The sequence below is a fragment of the Engraulis encrasicolus genome, chromosome 5, assembly GCF_034702125.1.
Source record: "Engraulis encrasicolus isolate BLACKSEA-1 chromosome 5, IST_EnEncr_1.0, whole genome shotgun sequence".
In the NCBI taxonomy this organism is placed as follows: Eukaryota; Metazoa; Chordata; class Actinopteri; order Clupeiformes; family Engraulidae; genus Engraulis; species Engraulis encrasicolus.
The window spans coordinates 38,803,786-38,824,642 of record NC_085861.1 but is presented as its reverse complement, the minus strand read 5'-3'; the positions used below and the strand labels follow the sequence as shown (position 1 = coordinate 38,824,642).

Below are 20,857 nucleotides of genomic sequence, written 5' to 3'. Positions count from 1 at the left end.
CTAGACTCACTCACTAAACTCAATTTAATAGTGCGCCAGCATTGCCGTATTTTGCTCTGTCTTTAAAATGTAACATTTTGTCTTGTTTGCTGTTTATCAGGGACATCATGTTAAAATGCCATGGTTTAATAAAGAATCAGGTATAAAATGTACAAAAAATAGTATTTATCAAAAATGGTATTTAATTTTGTAGCTTCTCTCGTACAGTAGTTGAAGTGCGTGGTCATGTGGCCCTCTGATGGTGGCGATTAAAAGTGTTGGCCCTCTTTATCAAGAAAGTTGCCCATCCCTGGTGTAGTGATAGAGTGATGCTGTTCTTACATTTTGCTTTAGGGGTCACTGTAGGCCTGTTACTTTTTTTTGTTCTAACACACACACACACACACACACACACACACACACACACACACACACACACACACACACACACACACACACACAGACACACACACACACACACACACACACACACACACACACACACACACACACACACACACACACACACACACACAAAGCTATTTGGACACGTGCATATTATTTGGACACAGCCATATACTTAACTTTATTCCAATATATTACTCAGATTGACACTTCATATCTTCTTAACCAACAGTAGGCCTATTTACCCGTATTGCACTTGTACAGTACTCAAAAAGCACTTTATACATTTTACAGTTTCAGTTTACATGAAGATGAAAGCCACAGAGTGCTGGCAGGCTACTGTACAGAGGCAGACTAAATGAATAAAAGTTACTAAAAACCCATTGAAAAAAAGTTCTGAAGGCAGCTTTCAGCTCTGGCTCCTTTCTAGAGTCTCTCTCTCTCTCTCTCTCTCTCTCTCTCTCTCTGCCTCTCTCTGCCTCTCTGCCTCTCTCTCTCTCTCTCTCTCTCTCTCTCTCTCTCTCTCTCTCTCTCGTGCTCTCTCTCTTCAGGCAGACTGAGTAAAGCTACCAAAACAGATAGTTCAGTCCTATTTACTCTGTCTGTCTGTCAATCCTTTTCTACATCCTCCTCTCATGCCACTACACAATACAAAAGAGATAATCCATCGTGTCCATGACCAGCATACAAGCCATCCAGCCATCCCTTTTATCATGTCGTGGCATTCTATGTCTCGTCTTGAGGGCTGGTCTGCGAGGGAGACATGAGGTTCTCTGTGATCTGAAGACCGGGTCCCGTCGGCCTCTGTCCCGGCTCACTGTAATCAAATGTGGAATGTTGAGTCAACTGTGCTGAAAAGCAATTTCCACTGACATTGGAGAGAGGTCATATACCTACGTATATAAGCAGTTCTTACCTGTCCAAGTCTCTCTCTAGTGTGGTCATCTGTAAGGGAATAAAATGACACGGAATTACTAATTTTTACACTTAATATGCCTTTTTCTCAATAGACTAAATTACTTGTTTTGTGTCACATTCGCATTAACTTTCCACAACTTCATACCAGAGCAGCAAGGAGCAGAACTTGCACACCAATAGCAATGAAACAGATTATTCATTGCATTAAAGTGATACGCCTAAACTACAGAGAGCACAAAATGTTTTCGGTAATCTGACCATCCTCAGTGCACAATTGTATGCAAAATATTTTCCCTAAGAGCCTGTTTGCACCCCAACACACACAGAAGACATCAAGCACTTGATGCTTGGCAATAGGCCTACCAAACACAACCAGATTACAAGGTACACACTAATATGATACTGATGTTGGCTATAGCTCCAGCTGAGTGAAGTTAGTTGTATGGTGACAATAGAGCACGGATGTAAAACTCAAAATCACAGGGGGCCAAAATTAAAATCTTGGATGAAGTCGCGGGCCTTATGGGCTAAATCTGTGCACAATATTAGAAAAAGGTTGAGAACCACTGCTCTAGAGTAAAGCTTGATGGCGGGCTGATTTCACATACAGTGTCGACATGGTGGATCTGTAAACAAACAAGTTTTTGTTCACCTGACTATGAGGTTTTTAATCATCAAAACCAGATGTAATAACACGTGTGAGCATCTTGGAGTTGACATGAATATATTCAATGTAGCTCTGAGTGACTTTGCATTCTACATCTGCTGCACAGTACAGTAGTATGCTGATTGGCACTCGCCTCAAGTACATCATAGATCTACATCTTTACCAGCCAAACTCTGGTTGTCTGATTGCTATTCTGTATCTGCTGGTACCCAGCCCCAACCATCAGTATCAGCAATAGGGGAACCATGAATGGGTCACTGGTTGTTTCATCCCTGAACTACCCGCAGCAGCAACACCTTGACAGCTGCAAGCACAAACCACCACCAACACCCTTGCTGTTCACACCATAGACATATGGGTCAATGATGTAGTAGTAGCACACATCAGGCAGTTGAAAACAGATAATGCCAATGTTGTCTGGATTATAGTGGTGTGGATCGGCACTGCCCTCACGATCCGATTCGATCACGATTCGGGAGGTAGTAGATCCGATTCGAATCGATTCTATTAGATCCAATCCGATTCAGATCCGATTCGATTCTACAATGCATTGCAATACATTACATTTCTACTGAAAAGCAAATGTTCAGCCATGATGAGGAAATACAAGTAGTCAGATACTGAGCAACAATTTATTGGCTGTTTTCTGTATCAGTCTGTATCAGTCTTGCAATGTTTTGAAGTGTTTTTATTTAATTTAACATTCATTTGCTCCCGAAATATCCATGGAAGTAATTGAAACTTAAAAAAATTGCCGGATTGATTCTGGAACTTGCCGGATCTGGATCTGGATCGTCCATGCCCCGGATCGATTCGGATCGCAGAATCGATCATTGTTGACACCACTAATGGATTACATGTTTTTGTTTTTTAGTGGATTTTCTCAGAAGCCCATAATTGCAGTACATTAATTACATATTACTAATTCATGTATGGGCATTAGCTTTGGTTGTACCTCCTGACACCTGCCCCCCCCCAAAAATAAAACAAAACATCATTGACCCCTATACGTGTACATGGTTTATGCAGCAATGCAATCTAACACTCCCAACCACACACAAATCACCACCACAACTTCCTGCAGTCGAATCAGCTTACCTGTGGACAAACAATGTAAATGGCAGTTCTGGCGGCACACACACATGCACACAAAAGGCGTAGCGAATGGGAGAAGGAGAGATGCGCCGCCCACCTTTGAACCCTAGCATCCAGGGTACCAAACTGGAGCTCTGACTCACCACTAAACCAAAGAGCCAGGTATTGACAGTCAGAGGCCGCACCCAGAACCTTGGTGATGGTCACCATATCACACAAGCAGACACACATGGGTCAAAGGTGTTTTCTTGGGGTCAGACGTCAGATGGCGCAATGATATCTGATGCCCATGAATTAATTATTTATTGGTGGTTTATACAGTGCAATGGATATGCTTCTTATATAGTCTAAAAAGAAAGAAACAAAAAGAAACTAAAAAGAAAGAAACAAAAAAATCCATACAATAGTGGCACTGGCTGTCGTTGCGCTGCCCTGACGTGCGCTATTGTTGAAGCGCTTCTGACCCACATGCACAACACCCAAGTCTCAAGCCAGTCTAGCCAGGGCTGGCCTATAATAACTGTGATGCTACAAAGTTTTGAAGACACAAAGCTTTGAAGACACAATAGCCAGTCTCAGGCCAGTCACCTGTGTCACCCCAGTCCGTGACTGTGTCTGGAGCCCTGTGAGGTCGCTGCCTGCCTTTGTGCTCCTCTGAGCCGGGGAGCGGGCGAGGCAAACCGGCCGAGCAGACAACACCTCAGCGGACACGGCTGCCTCCGTAATGCTGCCCAGGCTGTTCAATTGAGCCTGGCGTCCAAAAGAGGTTTTGGAATTGGGAAGTTGGGAACCCGCGTTAATAGTGAACGTATACTTGCAATGTGCATGGCACAATAATAACAAACAGACAAAAAACAACAACAAAATAGCAAAGAGCAACATACACTATATTAGCGCACATTATGTTTTCCCGGATACCAGTGGGGTATCCTAAGAATGATGGCTCAGTGGCAAATAAAACCTGGTTAAGTTAACTTGACAATGGTGGTCAATAATCTAGTAAAAGAGCCTTGATGCAGCCTGTCTCATAGCTGATTTACCACTTTCTATGCCAGGAGAGTATTCCAAGAACATGGCCAAGTAGTGAACCAGTTTAAGTTGACCTTGAGGTTGTGGCAAATCATCTAATCAAAGAGAAAGGAGTCCTCATTTTCTTGACTGAATGACGCCCGTGGGCTATCTATTGTCAGGTTTGCCACTTCCTGTAGGCAGACTGAACCCTGCTTACTATTAAACCATGTTATTGGAATACCCCACTGTTTTATCACTTAACCAGACTCATGGAATATGCCCCCATTTACACCTCACCTTGTTTTTTGGAGCTCCAGCTCCTATTCCTACTCCTACTCCTACTCCTCCTCCTCCTCCTCCTCCTCCTCCTCCTCCTGCTGCTGCTCCCTTCTTTGGAGCTCCGAGGGTGTCGAATGAGTGGCTCCGCACCCTGATCGCTCTCTGCGGGAGAAGGTTGAGGAAGGGGAGGGTGTGTGTGTGTGTGTGTGTGTGTGTGTGTGTGTGTGTGTGTGTGTGTGTGTGTGTGTGTGTGTGTGTGTGTGTGTGTGTGTGTGTGTGTGTGTGTGTCGAGTGAGTGCGTGTGTGAGGGGGAGTGCAGATTAGTTCAGCATTAGAAGGTGACATCCTGGTCTTAGTTGGCCTCCCCCCCTCAATATCACAGCAGCATCAGCTCACCAAATTAACACCAAAGGTCACAGACAGGGTGTCATAGCATTAATCATACAGTATTCATTTGGTCTCATATTAATTACAGAATAATATTCGCTTTGCTCTATAATATGCACTCTGTTTTGAACATACGCAATGATGGCTTTTTATTTGCTATTTGCTATGTCGACTGTTTCGCCGTTTCTGTTGTTGGTGAGCATCTTACTAATGTGGATACTTTCCCACTACAAACCAGCTTCTTTATCACAAGCATTCAATTTCAATCAAGATTTTATTCAACTGAATATAAGGTGTAAGTCTCATGTACTGTATGTACAGGTGCATTTCTGTTGCTATTTAAAGTGTCTCTCAGAACTGTAATTCAGTGGTTCTTAACCTTTTCTTCTTCACGCACCCCCATACCTGTGCCCAAGACAAGCTGCTCACCCCCAACCCAAACTTCTACACTTCTATACGCCCTAAAAAATGATTTAAGTGATTTATTACAATGATTCTTGCTTGAGACATTAATCAATACCTTAATGACGTGGACATGGGGACCAAAACCGGTTTAAATTTGAGTTTGATTTGGCCTAATTATAATGCTTACGAACAGAATTTTGGTCACAACCTCAACACAAACACAATTCGGTGCACCCCCTGAAATCTCTATCGCACCCCCAGGGGGTGCCCGCACCCCAGGTTAAGAACCACTGCTGTAATCTACTCTACTGCTACTTCACTCCACTACAGTTGGTGGGAACACAGTCATTAAAACCATGCTTGGATTTGAAGATACTCTATGGCACCACTTATCCTGCTACTGATGTCCAACACAGCTCATTAAAAACAGCTTTTACACTGAACTTCAACATCAACATATTCACCTTGAAGTTTTCAATGAAGCCTCCGCCCCCCTCAGTTGGAACCTTGCCCCCGTCGCCAAGAGAGACAGAAGAGGGCGCTGGCTCTCCCAGCATGTTTTGGGAGCGAGTGGTCAGCTCTGAATATAAGCCCTCGAGCAGTGAGGAGCGCGTACGCATCTTTAGGGGAGAGAGAGAGAGAGAGAGAGAGAGAGAGAGAGAGAGATTGTAAATATGAGGTAGATAGGAGGGATAAAAGAACAGAGGCCATGCTATAAACAGCAAATGCTATAACAGCACAATAATTGTATTATATAATAATATTATAATCTAATATAAAATATATATCATACAATAATTCAACACAATACACAAAGAAGTGAGGCTTTGTAGAAAATTCTGGGACTGTCCTGTACATGGCCCCCTCAAAGATACAAATAAACCTAACTAAACCTAACTAAACTAAACTAAACTAAACCTAACTAAACTAAACTAAACTACAGTAACTACTCTACATTAGTTCAAAAATAATGAATCATTCAAATGTATCAACATCAGCTGCACATAGAGACATGTACAGAAGTGATACCACACTATGAGTTTTTAAATGTGCTGTATGTACGTATCTATGCATTAGATCCTTAAGTCTGTCAGCAAAAATACACAAAAACCTAATACACATTATTGCACATTAAACATATAGCACACTGTTGAGAGACGGGAGAACTGTACTGTGGGATATGGGTCATGGTTCCTAGCCTATACATGGGTTTCCCGTTTGTAAACATTCCTGACTGTGTGCACAGCCAGGGGTCCCTCTTGAACCTCTGATTGTTGGAAACCGATGTCTCTCAAAAAAAGGTGCTCACGTGGTTAGCTGCTTAGCATCATGCCTGTCCTCACATCACCACTGTTTGTAAATGGGAAACCTATCTATTCAGGAGAGATTAGTAGTACCTCTAGTCTACTGAACCGGTCAGCCTTGTAGCAGGAGATCTCAGCATTGATGAGCTTAGTCAACAGGAACTCCCTCAAAACAGAACCCTGAAGAAGAGAAGAAATAGAGAGAGCGAGAGCGAGAGAGAGAGAGAGAGAGAGAGAGAGAGAGAGACAGAGACAGAGACAGAGACAGAGACAGACAGTCAGACAGAGAAAGAGACAGAGAGAGACAGAAAATCAATGAGTTATGTAGGGACTAAGGGAGTTAATGGGAGTTAGGGAGTTGGGGAGCAAGTGAGTGACTCAGTGAGTGACTAGATCTGTCACGAGTACCATGTATACATGTCTGTTTCCATTAACTGTCTAAATCACTCTTTGGCTGCCTCTCCGCTACCTCAGAGAAGATGGGTGGAGATGGAAGAGGGGGCCCAAAGGGAGGGACGTCCTCTCTGGCAGTGACGGCCACCTGTGGCACACACACACACACACACACACACACACACACACACACACACACACACACACACACACACACACACACACGCACACACACACGCACACACACACGCACACGCACACGCACACGCACACGCACACGCACACACGTACGCACACACACAGAAAAAGAGGATAAACGATACGCATGAAAGGACACACAGTAGGCCTAATATGTTCAGCACCAGCAGCTATGCAAACAAATATGAAGCAGCTAGTTCCCTCACTTTTGTTTGATAGTTTGTTTGTTCATGTTTTTAAGCGATGGAAGGAAGTTAAACTGTGCTACACTGCATGCCTCATGGTCTGCCACCTGTTTTGCAATTGTTTGCAATTTTGCAAGTTCTTGAATTGTGGATAAGCTACTAAAATGAAGTGAAGTATTTAGTATTCCCTCATCCCTTCATTCATTCCTTAGTCCATTCCCATGTAGCCATCCATCCATCCATCCATCCATCCATCCATCCATCCATCCATCCATCCATCCATCCATCCATCCATCCTTCCATCCATCCATCCATCCATCCATCCATCTATCCTTCATCCATCCATCCATCCATCCATCCATCCATCCATCCTTCATCCATCCATCCATCCATCCATCCATCCATCCATTCATCCTTCCATCCATCCATCCATCCATCCATCCTTCATCCATCCATCCATCCATCCATCCATCCATGTCACCTGGAAGGCTCCTCCATCTCCCTCCTCCCCGTCCGGCGCTCGTTTAACCCTCCTGACGGTGATGAAGGCGTGGAGGAAGTGGGAGCTGATGACGTCCGGGATGAAGGGAGTGTTGCCCTCCTGGTACACCAGCGCCACAATGTCATTCCCAATGTGCCGCTTCCTCTGCAGCTGAGACAGAGAGAGAGGGTGTTATGATGAATGATAGTTCTTTACGGAAAGTTGTAGCCACTGTGGGGCATCGGTAAGAATGCACTTGAAGAAGAAGAAGATGTTCCAGAGGGATTGGGTTTTATTAAATAATAAATCAGTAATTACACAGTTGTGTCATTATCTGTATGTGTGTGTGTGGTTTCTGAAAGGGAAACAGAAATAACATAGGAGAATAATTACTCCTAAATACAGTGCTATAAGAAATTAGCATCCATATAGCTTCACAGACAGATATGCAATAGCACAGCCTACAATAAGCTAAACCCAAAATGCTCCATTAATAGTCAGAAATATAGCAGGTCAAAACGCCACTGTTTCCCCTCATAATCTACTCAATAATCATTACAAATATCCGTTTTACACATATCTCAACCCTATAAGCATGAATATACAGAATATCACGACGGCAGATAAAACTGTAACATTGTAAACTCGCGGTTACCTCGCGCATAATAACTCGCGGTAAAAGTTTACTTCCGCGATTGAAATTAAACATTGTCTACACAAATCCTGCGTAACACTACACAATGAAACATATAAACAACAAATAAGCAAATGTACTTACGATTCTGGACGCACACAAGACACAAAATACAAGAAATAAACTGCTAACTAAGCAACATGTTCAGAGCTGTAAAACATGGCGACCTCGCTCCAAACTTTCTGGAATATTACTGAGACAGGCATCATTCACGTGCCTGCACGGAGGAGGCGCTCTCTAATTGGCTGATTCTCATACTACTAAATATCAATCTGGCACATAGTCAGACCCTTTGTCACAGCCGCCCCCAAATTTGTCACTTGCGGAAAGGCTGACGAGTGTCCAGGTCAGGAAGGTCAGGAAGAGCGACGAGACGCGCCACGGGCCTGGTGTAGGTCTTCTCCTTCACCTTGACGACAGCAGTGCGGACTCGTCCGTCGGTCCCTGGGATGACGCTGGTGACACGACCAACAGGCCACAGGGCCCTTGGCAGTTGGGGGTCCACCACCATCACGACGGTTCCCGGCTGCAGCTGCGATGGGTCCTTGTGCCACTTGGACCTGGTCTGCAGTGACGGGAGGTAGCGCTGGATGAAGTGTCTCCAGAACTGATCTGCTAACACCTGAGCATGCTTCCAGCGGCGGCGGCTCAGCAGATCTGACTCCGTGTATACGGCTTGGGGGAGTGAGGGGTCTAGCCGCCCCATGAGGAGCAGATTGGGTGTCACGGGGTCCACATCAGCTACATCTGTGGAAACGTAGCCAAGGGGTTTCGAGTTCAACACCCCCTCCACTTCTATCAGCACGGTCCTCAGGACTTCTTCAGGAACGGGCTGAGTCTGAATTGTGGGGTACAGTGCAGCCTTGACAGATTTCACTTCCCGCTCCCACACGCCTCCGAAATGTGGAGCACTTGGAGGGTTGAACTGGAACTGGATCTGGTACTTCGCGAGGTGATCTTGGAGGGTGGCGTGCATGGCTTTGAAGGCTTCTTGCAGCTCTCTAGCACCACCACGGAAGTTCGTCCCCTGATCCGATAGGAGCTCTGCAGGCTTTCCTCTCCGTGCAATGAACCTGCGGAGGGCCATAAGGAAAGAGTCTGTGTCGATGCTAGACAGGACGTCTAGGTGCACTGCCCGGGTTGTGAGGCATTTAAACAGGATACCCCACCTCTTTTCATGACGACGGCCCACTTTCACTGTAAATGGGCCAAAGCAGTCCATTCCCGTTGAGAAGAATGGGGGCTTCATCAGCCGCAGCCTTGCTCGTGGGAGGTCTGCCATTGTGGGCACGGATGGCATAGCTCTCTTCATCTGGCAGTCTGTACAGGCATGCTGATGACGCTTGACAGCTTCACGGCCTTGCAGGATCCAGTACTTGCGACGCAGCTCTGCAAACAGGCGCTCTGACCCTGGGTGGAGCAGACTCTCGTCAACGTCCTGAATGATGAGCCTGGTGACTTTGTGCTGAGGGTCCAGGACCACTGGGTGGATGGCTTCCAGGTCCAGTTGGTCGCTGCGGCGAAGCCTCCCTCCAACACGGATGAGGCACACGGTGTCATCATACTCTGGTGCTAGAGCACGTAGCCGGCTGGTCGTTGACACTGGCTTGCCAGCACGTAGCAGGTCAAACTCCTCCGGGAAGCTCTCCTGCTGGGCTTGTCTCAGGACTTCTCGCTCCGCCTCCCTGTAGTCCTCAGCCGAGTCACTGGCCTGGTCAGTGGCCGCCCCGTGACGGGATTGCACAACAGCTTCGACCATGTCTTTGAGAGAGGAGAACTGGTGAGCAGTAGAAGGGAATGTGCTCTGAGTAGTCGTGTTGAGGCAGCAGACAGTAGGTTTCCGCATCTCAGCAGTGTCCTCCAGCTCCACTGTGGCAGGTGTCTTCGGCCAGAACTCTGGTGATTGCTGCAGGAAACCTGGTCCTTTGTTCCACCTGCTGTCCTGGCTCAACTCAAGCAGCGTCTTGCCTCGTGTGATGTCGTCTGCTGGGTTATTGGCCGAATCCACGTACCTCCACGCATGGACATCAGTCAAGTCCTGGATCTCAGCTACTCGCGTCCCGACAAACACTTTATAGCGGCAGGAGTCAGAACGGAGCCAGGTAAGGACTGTGGTGGAATCAGCCCACAGCACGACTTCACCGATGGACAATGTGAGTTCTCGCTGCAGAAGGGAAGCCAGCTGAGCTCCGGTTAGCGCAGCACACAACTCAAGCCTGGGCATTGATAGCTGCTTCTTTGGGGCCACTCGCGATCTTGCAGACAAGAAAGACACCTCCACACGGCCATCAGGACTCTTCGTTCTCAGGTAGGCTACAGACCCGTATGCCTTTTCAGACGCGTCTGCAAAGATATGCAGGTCTCTCTTGCAGCTGGATATGTCTAGCTCATGGCTCACGTAGCACCGGGGTAGGGAGATCTCTGAGAGATGCTGCAGCTCCTCTTCCCATTCCAGCCAGGGTTGCAGCACATCCTCAGGAAGTGAGGGATCATCCCACTCCCTTCGCTTGTCCCACAAGTGCTGCACCAGGACTTTGGCTCGTGTTGTGAAAGGGACAATGAATCCTAAGGGGTCATACAAGCGGGCCAGGACTCTGTAAATGTTCCTCATGGTGGGTATAGGATGGTCTGGCATTCGGTACTTGTACCTCAAGGTGTCCGAGTTGCAGAGCCAACGGAGCCCTAGAGCTAGCTCCTGTGGGTCAGCACTGGACTCGTTGAGCCATAGCTCGCTGCTCTCTGACCTGGCTTCCTTCGGCAAATGGCTGATCGAGTCATGGACGTTGCTTGCCCATTGACGCAGCTCAAATCCTCCAGAGGCCAGCAGTGAGGTGATCTTGTCTACGAACTGTCGAGCTTCGTCCACGGAGGAGATACTCTGGAGGCAGTTATCAACATAGAACGACCTCTCTATGGCCACCCGAACATCCTCGTCTTGCTGGCTGTGGTCAAAGATGTGCTTCTGCAATGCAAAGGTAGCACAGCAGGGGCTACATGCTGTGCCGAATGGCAAGACTTGCCAGACGTAGGTGTTCGGTGGTTTCTCTGTCTCCAGGTTGCGCCACAGAAAGCGAAGCAAGGGCTTGTCTTCAGGGAGTAGCCTCACCTGATGAAACATGCCCTTGATATCGCTGCTTACTGCAACGGCATGTTCTCTGAAGCGCAGTAGGACGCCGATCAGGCTGGAGCTCAGAGTAGGGCCTGGCAGCAGCAGCTCGTTCAGGTTATCTCCTTTGTACACGAATGAACAGTTGAAGACAATCCTGTTCTTGCCGTTGTGGGACACCATGTGGTGCGGTATGTACCACGATTCTGCTGCACTCTTGAGCTCCTCTTCTGGCACCTTAACTGCGTAGCATGCCTTCTCCAACTTGTCGATCTCTGCACAGTACGCCGCTGCACGCTCTGGGTCTTTGGAGAGGCGTCTCTCTGTGCTGCGAAGGTTAGCCAGCACGGCTTCTTTGGGTGCATGCAGCTGTGGCATATTCTTCACCCGTAGGAGTGGAGTAGCGTATCGCTGGATACCATCAATGTCGATGCGTGTGGTCTTCTCTTCCAACAGGTGGATAGCATCCTGATCCTGCCTGGAGCGAGTGACCAGCTTCTCACTCCTATAGGGGAGAACATCCAACTGCCACAATCTCTCGACACTCTGCAGGAGCTCAGTAGAGGGGGAGAAGGTTGACAGGTGCATGCAACTCTGTTCAGTGGGCTGTGTCTTCCTCTGCACAACTGGCCCTTGTAGTGTCCAGCCTAACCTCGTATTCACCGCTGCTGGAGTCCCAGGGGGTCCTAAGCGCACTGGTTCCACTGGGGTGACGAGGTGAGGGTGGTCAGACCCGATCAGGAGCAGAGGGCGCACTCTATCTAGAGCTTTGAGCGGGATCCCTCTCAGGTGCTTGTGCTTCCTTTGAAGAGCCTCCACCGGGTACGAGTGTTCAGCCAGACTCAACTGCTCAGCTGTAAAAGCCCGCTGGATCTTGAAGGACTTCTTTGGCTGGTCCACTGGCGATATGGAGAACGACACAGTGGTGCCATGTAGGACTCTGAGATCTTGGCGGACTGTCCTCAAGGCCAGGTCCTCAGGCTGGCCAGTGAGCTTGAGGCTGTGGGCAGCAGCTGGGAGTAGAATGGTCCTCTCCGAACCGTCATCTAGGATGGCATACGTCTCTAGGGCGTGAGGGACATTCTGCAGTAACACTCTACTCACTTTCAGGAGTACCTGATTGCAGCCTGACCGCCTGTCCAAGTACAAGACGTCGTTGACGGTGGGTGTGCTGACAAAGCAGGTTAGGTTCTCTGTGGCAGGCTTCGCATTCCCATCATGCGGGGCAGACTTGGTGTTCACGTCATGCAAGGCCTGCAGGTGTTTGCCTTTGCACTTGTGACACTGCATCTTCAGACGACACTGAGCGGCCTGGTGCAGCCTGGCACAACACCAACATCTTTTGTTCACCTTGATCCACGCCGTCTTCTGTTCCACAGTGAGCACTATCCTCGCTGGGGCCTCCAATTTGTTATGATGAATGATAGTTCTTTACGGAAAGTTGTAGCCACTGTGGGGCATCGGTAAGAATGCACTTGAAGAAGAAGAAGATGTTCAAGAGGGATTGGGTTTTATTAAATAATAAATCAGTAATTACACAGTTGTGTCATTATCTGTATGTGTGTGTGTGGTTTCTGAAAGGGAAACAGAAATAACATAGGAGAATAATTACTCCTAAATACAGTGCTATAAGAAATTAGCATCCATATAGCTTCACAGACAGATATGCAATAGCACAGCCTACAATAAGCTAAACCCAAAATGCTCCATTAATAGTCAGAAATATAGCAGGTCAAAACGCCACTGTTTCCCCTCATAATCTACTCAATAATCATTACAAATATCCGTTTTACACATATCTCAACCCTATAAGCATGAATATACAGAATATCACGACGGCAGATAAAACTGTAACATTGTAAACTCGCGGTTACCTCGCGCATAATAACTCGCGGTAAAAGTTTACTTCCGCGATTGAAATTAAACATTGTCTACACAAATCCTGCGTAACACTACACAATGAAACATATAAACAACAAATAAGCAAATGTACTTACGATTCTGGACGCACACAAGACACAAAATACAAGAAATAAACTGCTAACTAAGCAACATGTTCAGAGCTGTAAAACATGGCGACCTCGCTCCAAACTTTCTGGAATATTACTGAGACAGGCATCATTCACGTGCCTGCACGGAGGAGGCGCTCTCTGATTGGCTGATTCTCATACTACTAAATATCAATCTGGCACATAGTCAGACCCTTTGTCACAGAGGGAGAGGGAGAGAAAGACAGAAAGACAGAAAGAAAGAAAGAAAGAAAGAAAGAAAGAAAGAAAGAAAGAGGTGACAGCTTTTAGCTTTTACAGTTCTGTATATATAGTAGGTTACAGAACACTTACAAAGTACGTTGGACCTCATGATTTATACGTCATTGGTTCAACTTTATTAAGCATTCTTCATTAAGAAGGCAGATGAAAAACCCAAAAAAGATCAAAAGAAGGAAAGAAGGACGCCAAGACACATTGTAGGGAAGCCGTGACACATCAGAAGGACGTCAACACACATTTGAAGGATGTCAAGACACTTGTGAACATGTGTTGAAACCGCGGGGCCAGACACGTCCCACACTAAGGAAGGCAGCTGTGAGGAGCGGGCGGACAGCGAGAGGGTATCGATATGCATGCCGTGATACCTGCTGTGCATCCCCGTTGGTGAAGGGCAGCTTGGTGGCCACGTGGAACATGATCTCCCGACCGTGGAAGGAAGTAAACACCGCCTCACTTCCTGTTTGTCCGTGACACACGTCCAGACCCCCTCGGAAACTAAATGAGATGCAAAGAAATGCCAGTACTGACACTATACAAACTTTGATTTGGAAATACCGATACTATACAAACAGGCATGCCAATAAAACAAAACTTGAATAGTATTGAATTGAGACAGACCGACAGACATGGACGGAATGAGACAAAAAGACATGCATAAAACAGACAAACAAAAAGGCAGAGAGGAAAACAGATAGGGAGAAAAAGAGATGGACTGAAAGACAGCCAGACAGACAGACAGACAGACAGACGAAGGTGGGGGAGGTGGACCAAGGGGTGTTCGATTGTAATCAGGTTATAGGGTCATCATTATCACTGCCTAGGCCTACTACATGTACTGTATGACTACAAGGCTGATGTCACCACCAGTCTGGAATCACACACACTGTATCTGCAGTGCAAGCAAAGCCAACATTTTGAGTCATCGGCCTGCTCACCACACAACAAACGCCCTGCAGTGCAGCGTGCCACTCACCCGGAGAATCCTCGCAGCTTCACTGTCTGGCCCAGCACCGAGAGGAAGTCCTGAAACTCCTCACTCTCCTCGTTGTTACTCAAAATATCCTCCTCCGTCAGCTGAAACGCAAGAGGAACAAGCATGCAGTGAGAGAGAGAGAGAGAGAGAGAGAGAGAGAGAGAGAGAGAATGAGAGAGAGAATGAGAGAGGGACAAGTGTTGAGTGAGAGAGAGAGAGAGAGAGAGAGAGAGAGAGAGAGAGAGAGAGAGAGAGAGAGAGAGAGGGGGAAGGACAGAAGTCAGAATGAGAGAGGAAGTTGGCACCTAAAAACAGAAGTCAGGCATTTAAACATGTGTAGAACTAATAAAGTAGAATAGATTAGAGTAAAGTCTTTTTTATCTTGAAGGATACTAAGGAGCAAGCCAAGGACACTATGTAGCACACAATAGCAGAGTAGCAAGAGATGAAATCAGAAGTCTGGACAATTATAGTGCTGCTTATATGACAGTGTAAATGTAAGGATGTATAGTAGATAAGCACCTGCCCTTCTTTCTGATACAGGACACCAAACTTGAAGTTGTGAGACACCCTGTGTTCATCAAACGCAGCTATGAGCTCCGGAGCCTGTGGGTTAATGAGTAACAGACATGGGAATATCAACATGTGTCACTTAGGCCGTCACACACACACACACACACACACACACACACACACACACACACACACACACACACACACACACACACACACACACACACACACACACACACACACACACAGAGTCAAAATATATGTGTGTGTGTGTGTGTGTGTGTTTGTGTGTGTATGTATACATGAACTTGTTTAGGTTCTGCAATTCACAAAATAAATAATTACTAGAGGCCTTAATACCATGGCATGGCAATGGAAGTCACATCACACATAGTTTAGGCCGTCACACACACTGAAACAGTGAAAATGTCTAAAGTGTGTGTGTGCATGGGCGTCACAACAGGGGGATAAAGTGGGACTGACTCACCTCAGGGAGTCAGATTTGTGTTTTTTAACAAAATAATAGCATATGAATAGGGAGGGTGCTAGGCTCCTGTGCGAGTGGTGTGTGTGTGTGTGTGTGTGTGTGTGTGTGTGTGTGTGTGTGTGTGTGTGTGTGTGTGTGTGTGTGTGTGTGTGTGTGTGTGTGTGTGTGTGTGTGTGTGTGTGTGTGTGTGCGTGCGTCCGTGGATTAAAGGAAAGTGTTTCAATTCTCTCACTACAGTGGCCCCAATCAAAATGTCTTAATTAATAACAGGCCATAAATCAATACCATGCTAAATAATAATAAGGTCATAATGTAGTCTGCGTGTGTACCTTTAGGTAGCTGACTGTTTCAAATCTGGACACAGCCACATTCTCACACAGCATCTGCAAGTCAAGGATGAGAAAATGACATGTAAAAAGAATAATAACATTATTATAATAGGCTAAATATTATGTCAATATGAAAATACACTGTGTGCAATAGAAAACAGTGTCTCGTTCAGATTCAACAACAGACAGATTCAGACATAATCATTAATGCTGCTCAATACTATGAAAAGCCATGACACTTTCTGATCTTAACAAACACAATCCACAGAGGGCAAGAATTAGCCTAGAAATCTAGACGTCCCAGCTGTAGGGGTTTAGCTCGATAGGCTAGGCAAGAACATATATCATTTGTCATATTTATGTTTGATGGATGGTTGATGATTGCTCTGGGAAGTTTCTAGAATAGTATTGTAGTATTTACTAATAGTAACAGTATATCACAAAAAAACAGCAACTTATCACTTGTCATGTAGTTACATAGCCCCAGGAATGTTAGAAATACAGTATGTGCAAGTCTGTGTTAGGCAATTGAGTTACCCTGGCAAGCTCCACAGCTGTAGGAAGCTGCTGGAACATGGACAGTGAGAAGGTTCCATGCAAAGAACATTCTTTCAGTCTGGGAAGACAAGATAAGGAAGACAAGACAGCTCTGCTCAGTCATCTACCATCAGACCTGCCGCCTACAATAAAGTTATAACATTATTGTAATAGGGAAATGATGTGGAGATGTTGCTATGTCTACTGCATACTCTGTACTGTTCGAAACTGAAAGTGCAACTCTGACACCTCAGAATGGCGCGTAGTCTTTTCTCCTCTTCTTCCAAACAAACGGAGAGAACGAGAGGACCTAAAGAGCCGTCTGATGCCGTGAACGAATGATGGTACTGAGAGGGGAGATAAAACATACATCGTGTTACATTCCACACACTTTTATTCAAAGTGACTTACAGTAGAGGACATAAAATAGCCAGAGGTGTCAGGTAAAAGTAATAGTACTTTTATGGTGTAATTACAACACTAGCGCATGGTATTACATAGCTTTTACACCATTTACTCCATTATACCTAATGAGATAGACTGTGTTGTTACTGAAAAACACTTGACAAACTTGACCAAAGCAGCGCAGAGTTAGTTGATCGTAAGACAAATACACGGGTCTACTGGTTACTCAGATAAGTTACTTGTATTAGAAGGAAACTGTGTTTCTTCATTTACTTTTATTTTTGACACCTCTGAAAATGGCAAATAACGAAACAGGAGAAGCAGAACAAAAATTCAAAGCAAAGCAATATCTGTAGACATAGGAAAAAAATAGACCTGTGACAAGATACTTTGTAAAACCACAATCACTACTAAAAAGTCAGACTTTGAAAGAACAAGCTATTTAAAACAAAAGGACAGAGAAAAAAACATGAGCTTTGTGCCAACCTATAAATAAATAAAAACCCACAACACCTAGAAGTGTGACAAGTGACAAGTGACAAGCGACAAGTGGAATGAATTGGGCTTCAAGAGGCCACTCACTCTGTGCTTGAAAAACTGCTGGTAAATCTTGGCCTCACCGTCCCTCTCCATGATGTCATAGCTCTCCAGGCCAAAGGCATGCTGGGAGCAGGTCGGGCTGGTCTCCACCACACACCTCTGCAAGGGAGGGTCCACCCAGTAGCCTCCAGACTTTGGGGGCAAGACCAGGGGCAGAGCGCCTCCAATTTTCAGAATCTGCAATTGGAGACACACATACAAGATAGGCTCTATGTAGACATGTAGCCTTGCAAGCTGAATAGTCTGGGGTCGTACCATGGGCAAAGACCAAGGTTGTGGGTTTTTGGATATTCAATTAACATTTTAATATCTCATAATTCATCCTTGGATAAATGTTGTGCCCCATGTTGTTTGTGTTGATACAGAAAAGAGCTTTCAAACAACATCAAAATCACCTCTTTGTGACGTTTCTCCCTTAATTTTAGTGCCAGATTCATGCAAATGTAGTTCTGTGATTCTACGTTGTCTCTGAAAAGGCACACTTAGTTGTATCAAAATCAGTGTCGATCAAGCTCCAAAGTGTCTGATATCCCGTGAAATGACCCAAAAGAAAAAATAAACTCACCACGCAGATGGAGTATTGTGATTGACAGACATATTTCTAGGCCAAACAGGCCAACCTGCCAGATAATACTATTCTGCTTCTATGGCTTGTCTTGTTCACTAAGCTAGTAGACATGTGTAATTGAGTGACATTTGTATTTATGCTCCTGGACACCGGAATAGCTTTCAGAATAAATAAAGCACCTGTTGTTCCATCCATAAAATGAACCACAACTGTAAGTTCATCAACTTGAACTGCAGTAACTATTTTTTGTCCTGCCTGGCAAGCCCTTTGCGCATTCACAAATGGCCATTGTACTGTCATGTCCATGTCAGGCAGAGCATTTGCATACTGGTGGTTGCCTTATCATGTGTGCCACATCAGATGGGGGCAGAACAGCTCCTCTGTCCTCATATTTTCATCCGTTTAATCGTTTCATGTTTATCCTTTTTACAGTATCTCTTTTTGTTGTATTTTTCATTTGCTATGTTTTGTATGTTCTTGCTATTTTGCACATCGAACTTCTTGTGTGTAAAATGCGCTATACAAATAAACTTGCCATGCCTTGTTAAAGTCAGGCAGCCAGTGAACTACAGTGTTTATGTCTGTTAAGTCCCACAGGTGAGCAGGTGCATGTGTGGAGGCATGCAGGTGTGTCTGTGTTTATTAAACATGTTTTGCCCTCTAAAGTCATTGTGCAGTTAAAATATGGAACCACCACACAAAAAACACACACACACGATCCACAGCAATGTGTGTGTGTGTGTGTGTGTGTGTGTGTGTGTGTGTGTGTGTGTGTGTGTGTGTGTGTGTGTGTGTGTGTGTGTGTGTGTGTGTGTGTGTGTGTGGGAAAGAGAGCGTACAGTATATTGTATGTGTATGTGTGTGCGTGTGTGTGTGAGAGAGAGAGAGAGAGAGAGAGAGAGAGAGAGAGAGAGAGAGAGAGAGAGAGAGAGAGAGAGTTTTGTCTTTACACACGCCACAGTCCATGAAGCATGAAAGTCAGGCAAGCATACCTGAGAAATGCGACCCCGTGCTTGCTTACCCTGAGAGACGTCGGGAACTCACACCGCTGCTCGTCCAGCCTACTACCCTGCGATAGCACAGGCGAGAACACTGGCATCAAACACACACACATACGCCAGCATACACACACTGTTGTCACACAAGTGTCTACTCACACGCACACAGGCACATCGAGTAGGCACGCAGGCGCGCATGCACACACACGTACACACACATGCACGCACACACACACACACACACACACACACACACATACTCTCTCTCTCTCACACGCACACACCTGATTTTACTCACACACATTCACCAATTGGAGCAGCACACACAAACATACCTGCAAACTTACAAACGCCCACCACACACAAATGTACTACAAGTATTCTCTCTCTTTTTCTCCCAGACAGAACACATATACAAAAAGCAAAGGAAAGTGTACAATGCATAATAGGTATTAATCAGAACATCACCTGGAGCTTTGCAATGATCTCAAACAGTTCTGTCACCTTCAAGAGAGACACATGCAGGAAATAAGTGATTCCATGGAATTGCACGTAAGCATGACCATACGTTTATCTTCTCTGTTAATGTTGCAGAAATTAATTGATTCCATATGTACACACACCCACACCCACATGCACACCCACACCCACACAAACAGACAAAATATGCAGCAATGGCAAATTAATAAATGAAGAAAAGAAGTAAGTGATTTTACCTTCTGTGTTGATGTCGCTGCTAAAACTGGCTTAGCTTCCTTAGGCGGAGAGTCCAAAATTTCCAAAATATTATGGTCCAAAGACTCTGGACTCCTACAGTGCAACAGGTGAATCATTATTATTACAAAATTCTACACTCAACAAGGCTTAAAATATGACACAGAGTAGCACTTACCGGGAGTCATTCTCACAGGTAAATTTGTCCACCCTTCAAAAAAAAGAATGCAAAGATTTCTACACTTTAATCTTTCAGACACTTGCTGCATTATAAGCACATCTAGCCTAAACATAGTAAGCCTATAACAGTATGGCCAGACACGGCCCCTGTTATAAATTAGTTGTTACCAAAATGGTAATGACCAAGTCGTAATGCATTACTAAAGGCCATGTGTCATAGTGGTACTAGTTACGTTTCAGTGACTATTACAGCATTCCACTGGTGGAAGAGTGTGCATCAAGGGTCTACAATAAATTCTTTACTGTAAGCTTTACAGTATATTAATGCTAAAATAGCAAAGATAATGACAAACTCACCCTCCATATGCACCGAATGTGAAGCTCCTCTTTCTGGAGAACCGCTGATTCCTTCCATCTCTGTCCATAACTCAACGTAGTTTGTGCCTTGTGTGTGTGTGTGTGTGTGTGTGTGTGTGTGTGTGTGTATGTGTGTGTATTCAGCTCACCATTGAGTCGGCCCACAACGACACCAGCTTGACTGTAAACACTGCTGTTTTCTTTCTTTTTTTCCTTTTACTTCATTAAACTCTGTGCCGATATTAACTCCTGTCTCTCCTTCCTCTCCGTGCTCTCCCTGTGCCTGCCTCTCTCATTCTCTCTCATTTCATCTCCCTCCACTTCCTTCCCTCTATCAGGCTGTATGAGCGACTGACAGGATATTTAACCCCTTGTTGGCCAGACTGCACACATGCTGCACACACGTGTGTGTGTGAACA

At 45.5% G+C, this 20,857-nt stretch overlaps 1 protein-coding gene across 2 annotated transcripts; it reads right to left on the bottom strand.

The window, feature by feature from the left end:
- Positions 1-872: 872 nt before the first annotated feature.
- rap1gapl (RAP1 GTPase activating protein-like) lies at positions 873-20,506 on the bottom strand. Of its 2 annotated transcripts, XM_063198204.1 has the most exons (20): positions 20,439-20,506; positions 20,080-20,112; positions 19,904-19,997; positions 19,656-19,691; positions 19,211-19,258; positions 17,604-17,798; positions 16,866-16,963; positions 16,617-16,695; positions 16,080-16,133; positions 15,273-15,356; positions 14,751-14,851; positions 14,143-14,272; positions 7,708-7,878; positions 6,920-6,991; positions 6,544-6,630; positions 5,611-5,766; positions 4,373-4,516; positions 3,653-3,814; positions 1,301-1,329; positions 873-1,201 (listed from the first exon to the last, which is right to left on the bottom strand). In XM_063198204.1, exons 1-20 carry the CDS (start codon positions 20,504-20,506, stop codon positions 1,111-1,113), a joined length of 1,932 nt encoding a protein of 643 aa, XP_063054274.1. In that variant the 3' UTR covers positions 873-1,110. The 2 variants fall into 2 exon arrangements, with proteins under 2 accessions (XP_063054274.1, XP_063054275.1); XM_063198205.1 differs by lacking the exon at positions 19,656-19,691.
- Positions 20,507-20,857: the final 351 nt, after the last annotated feature.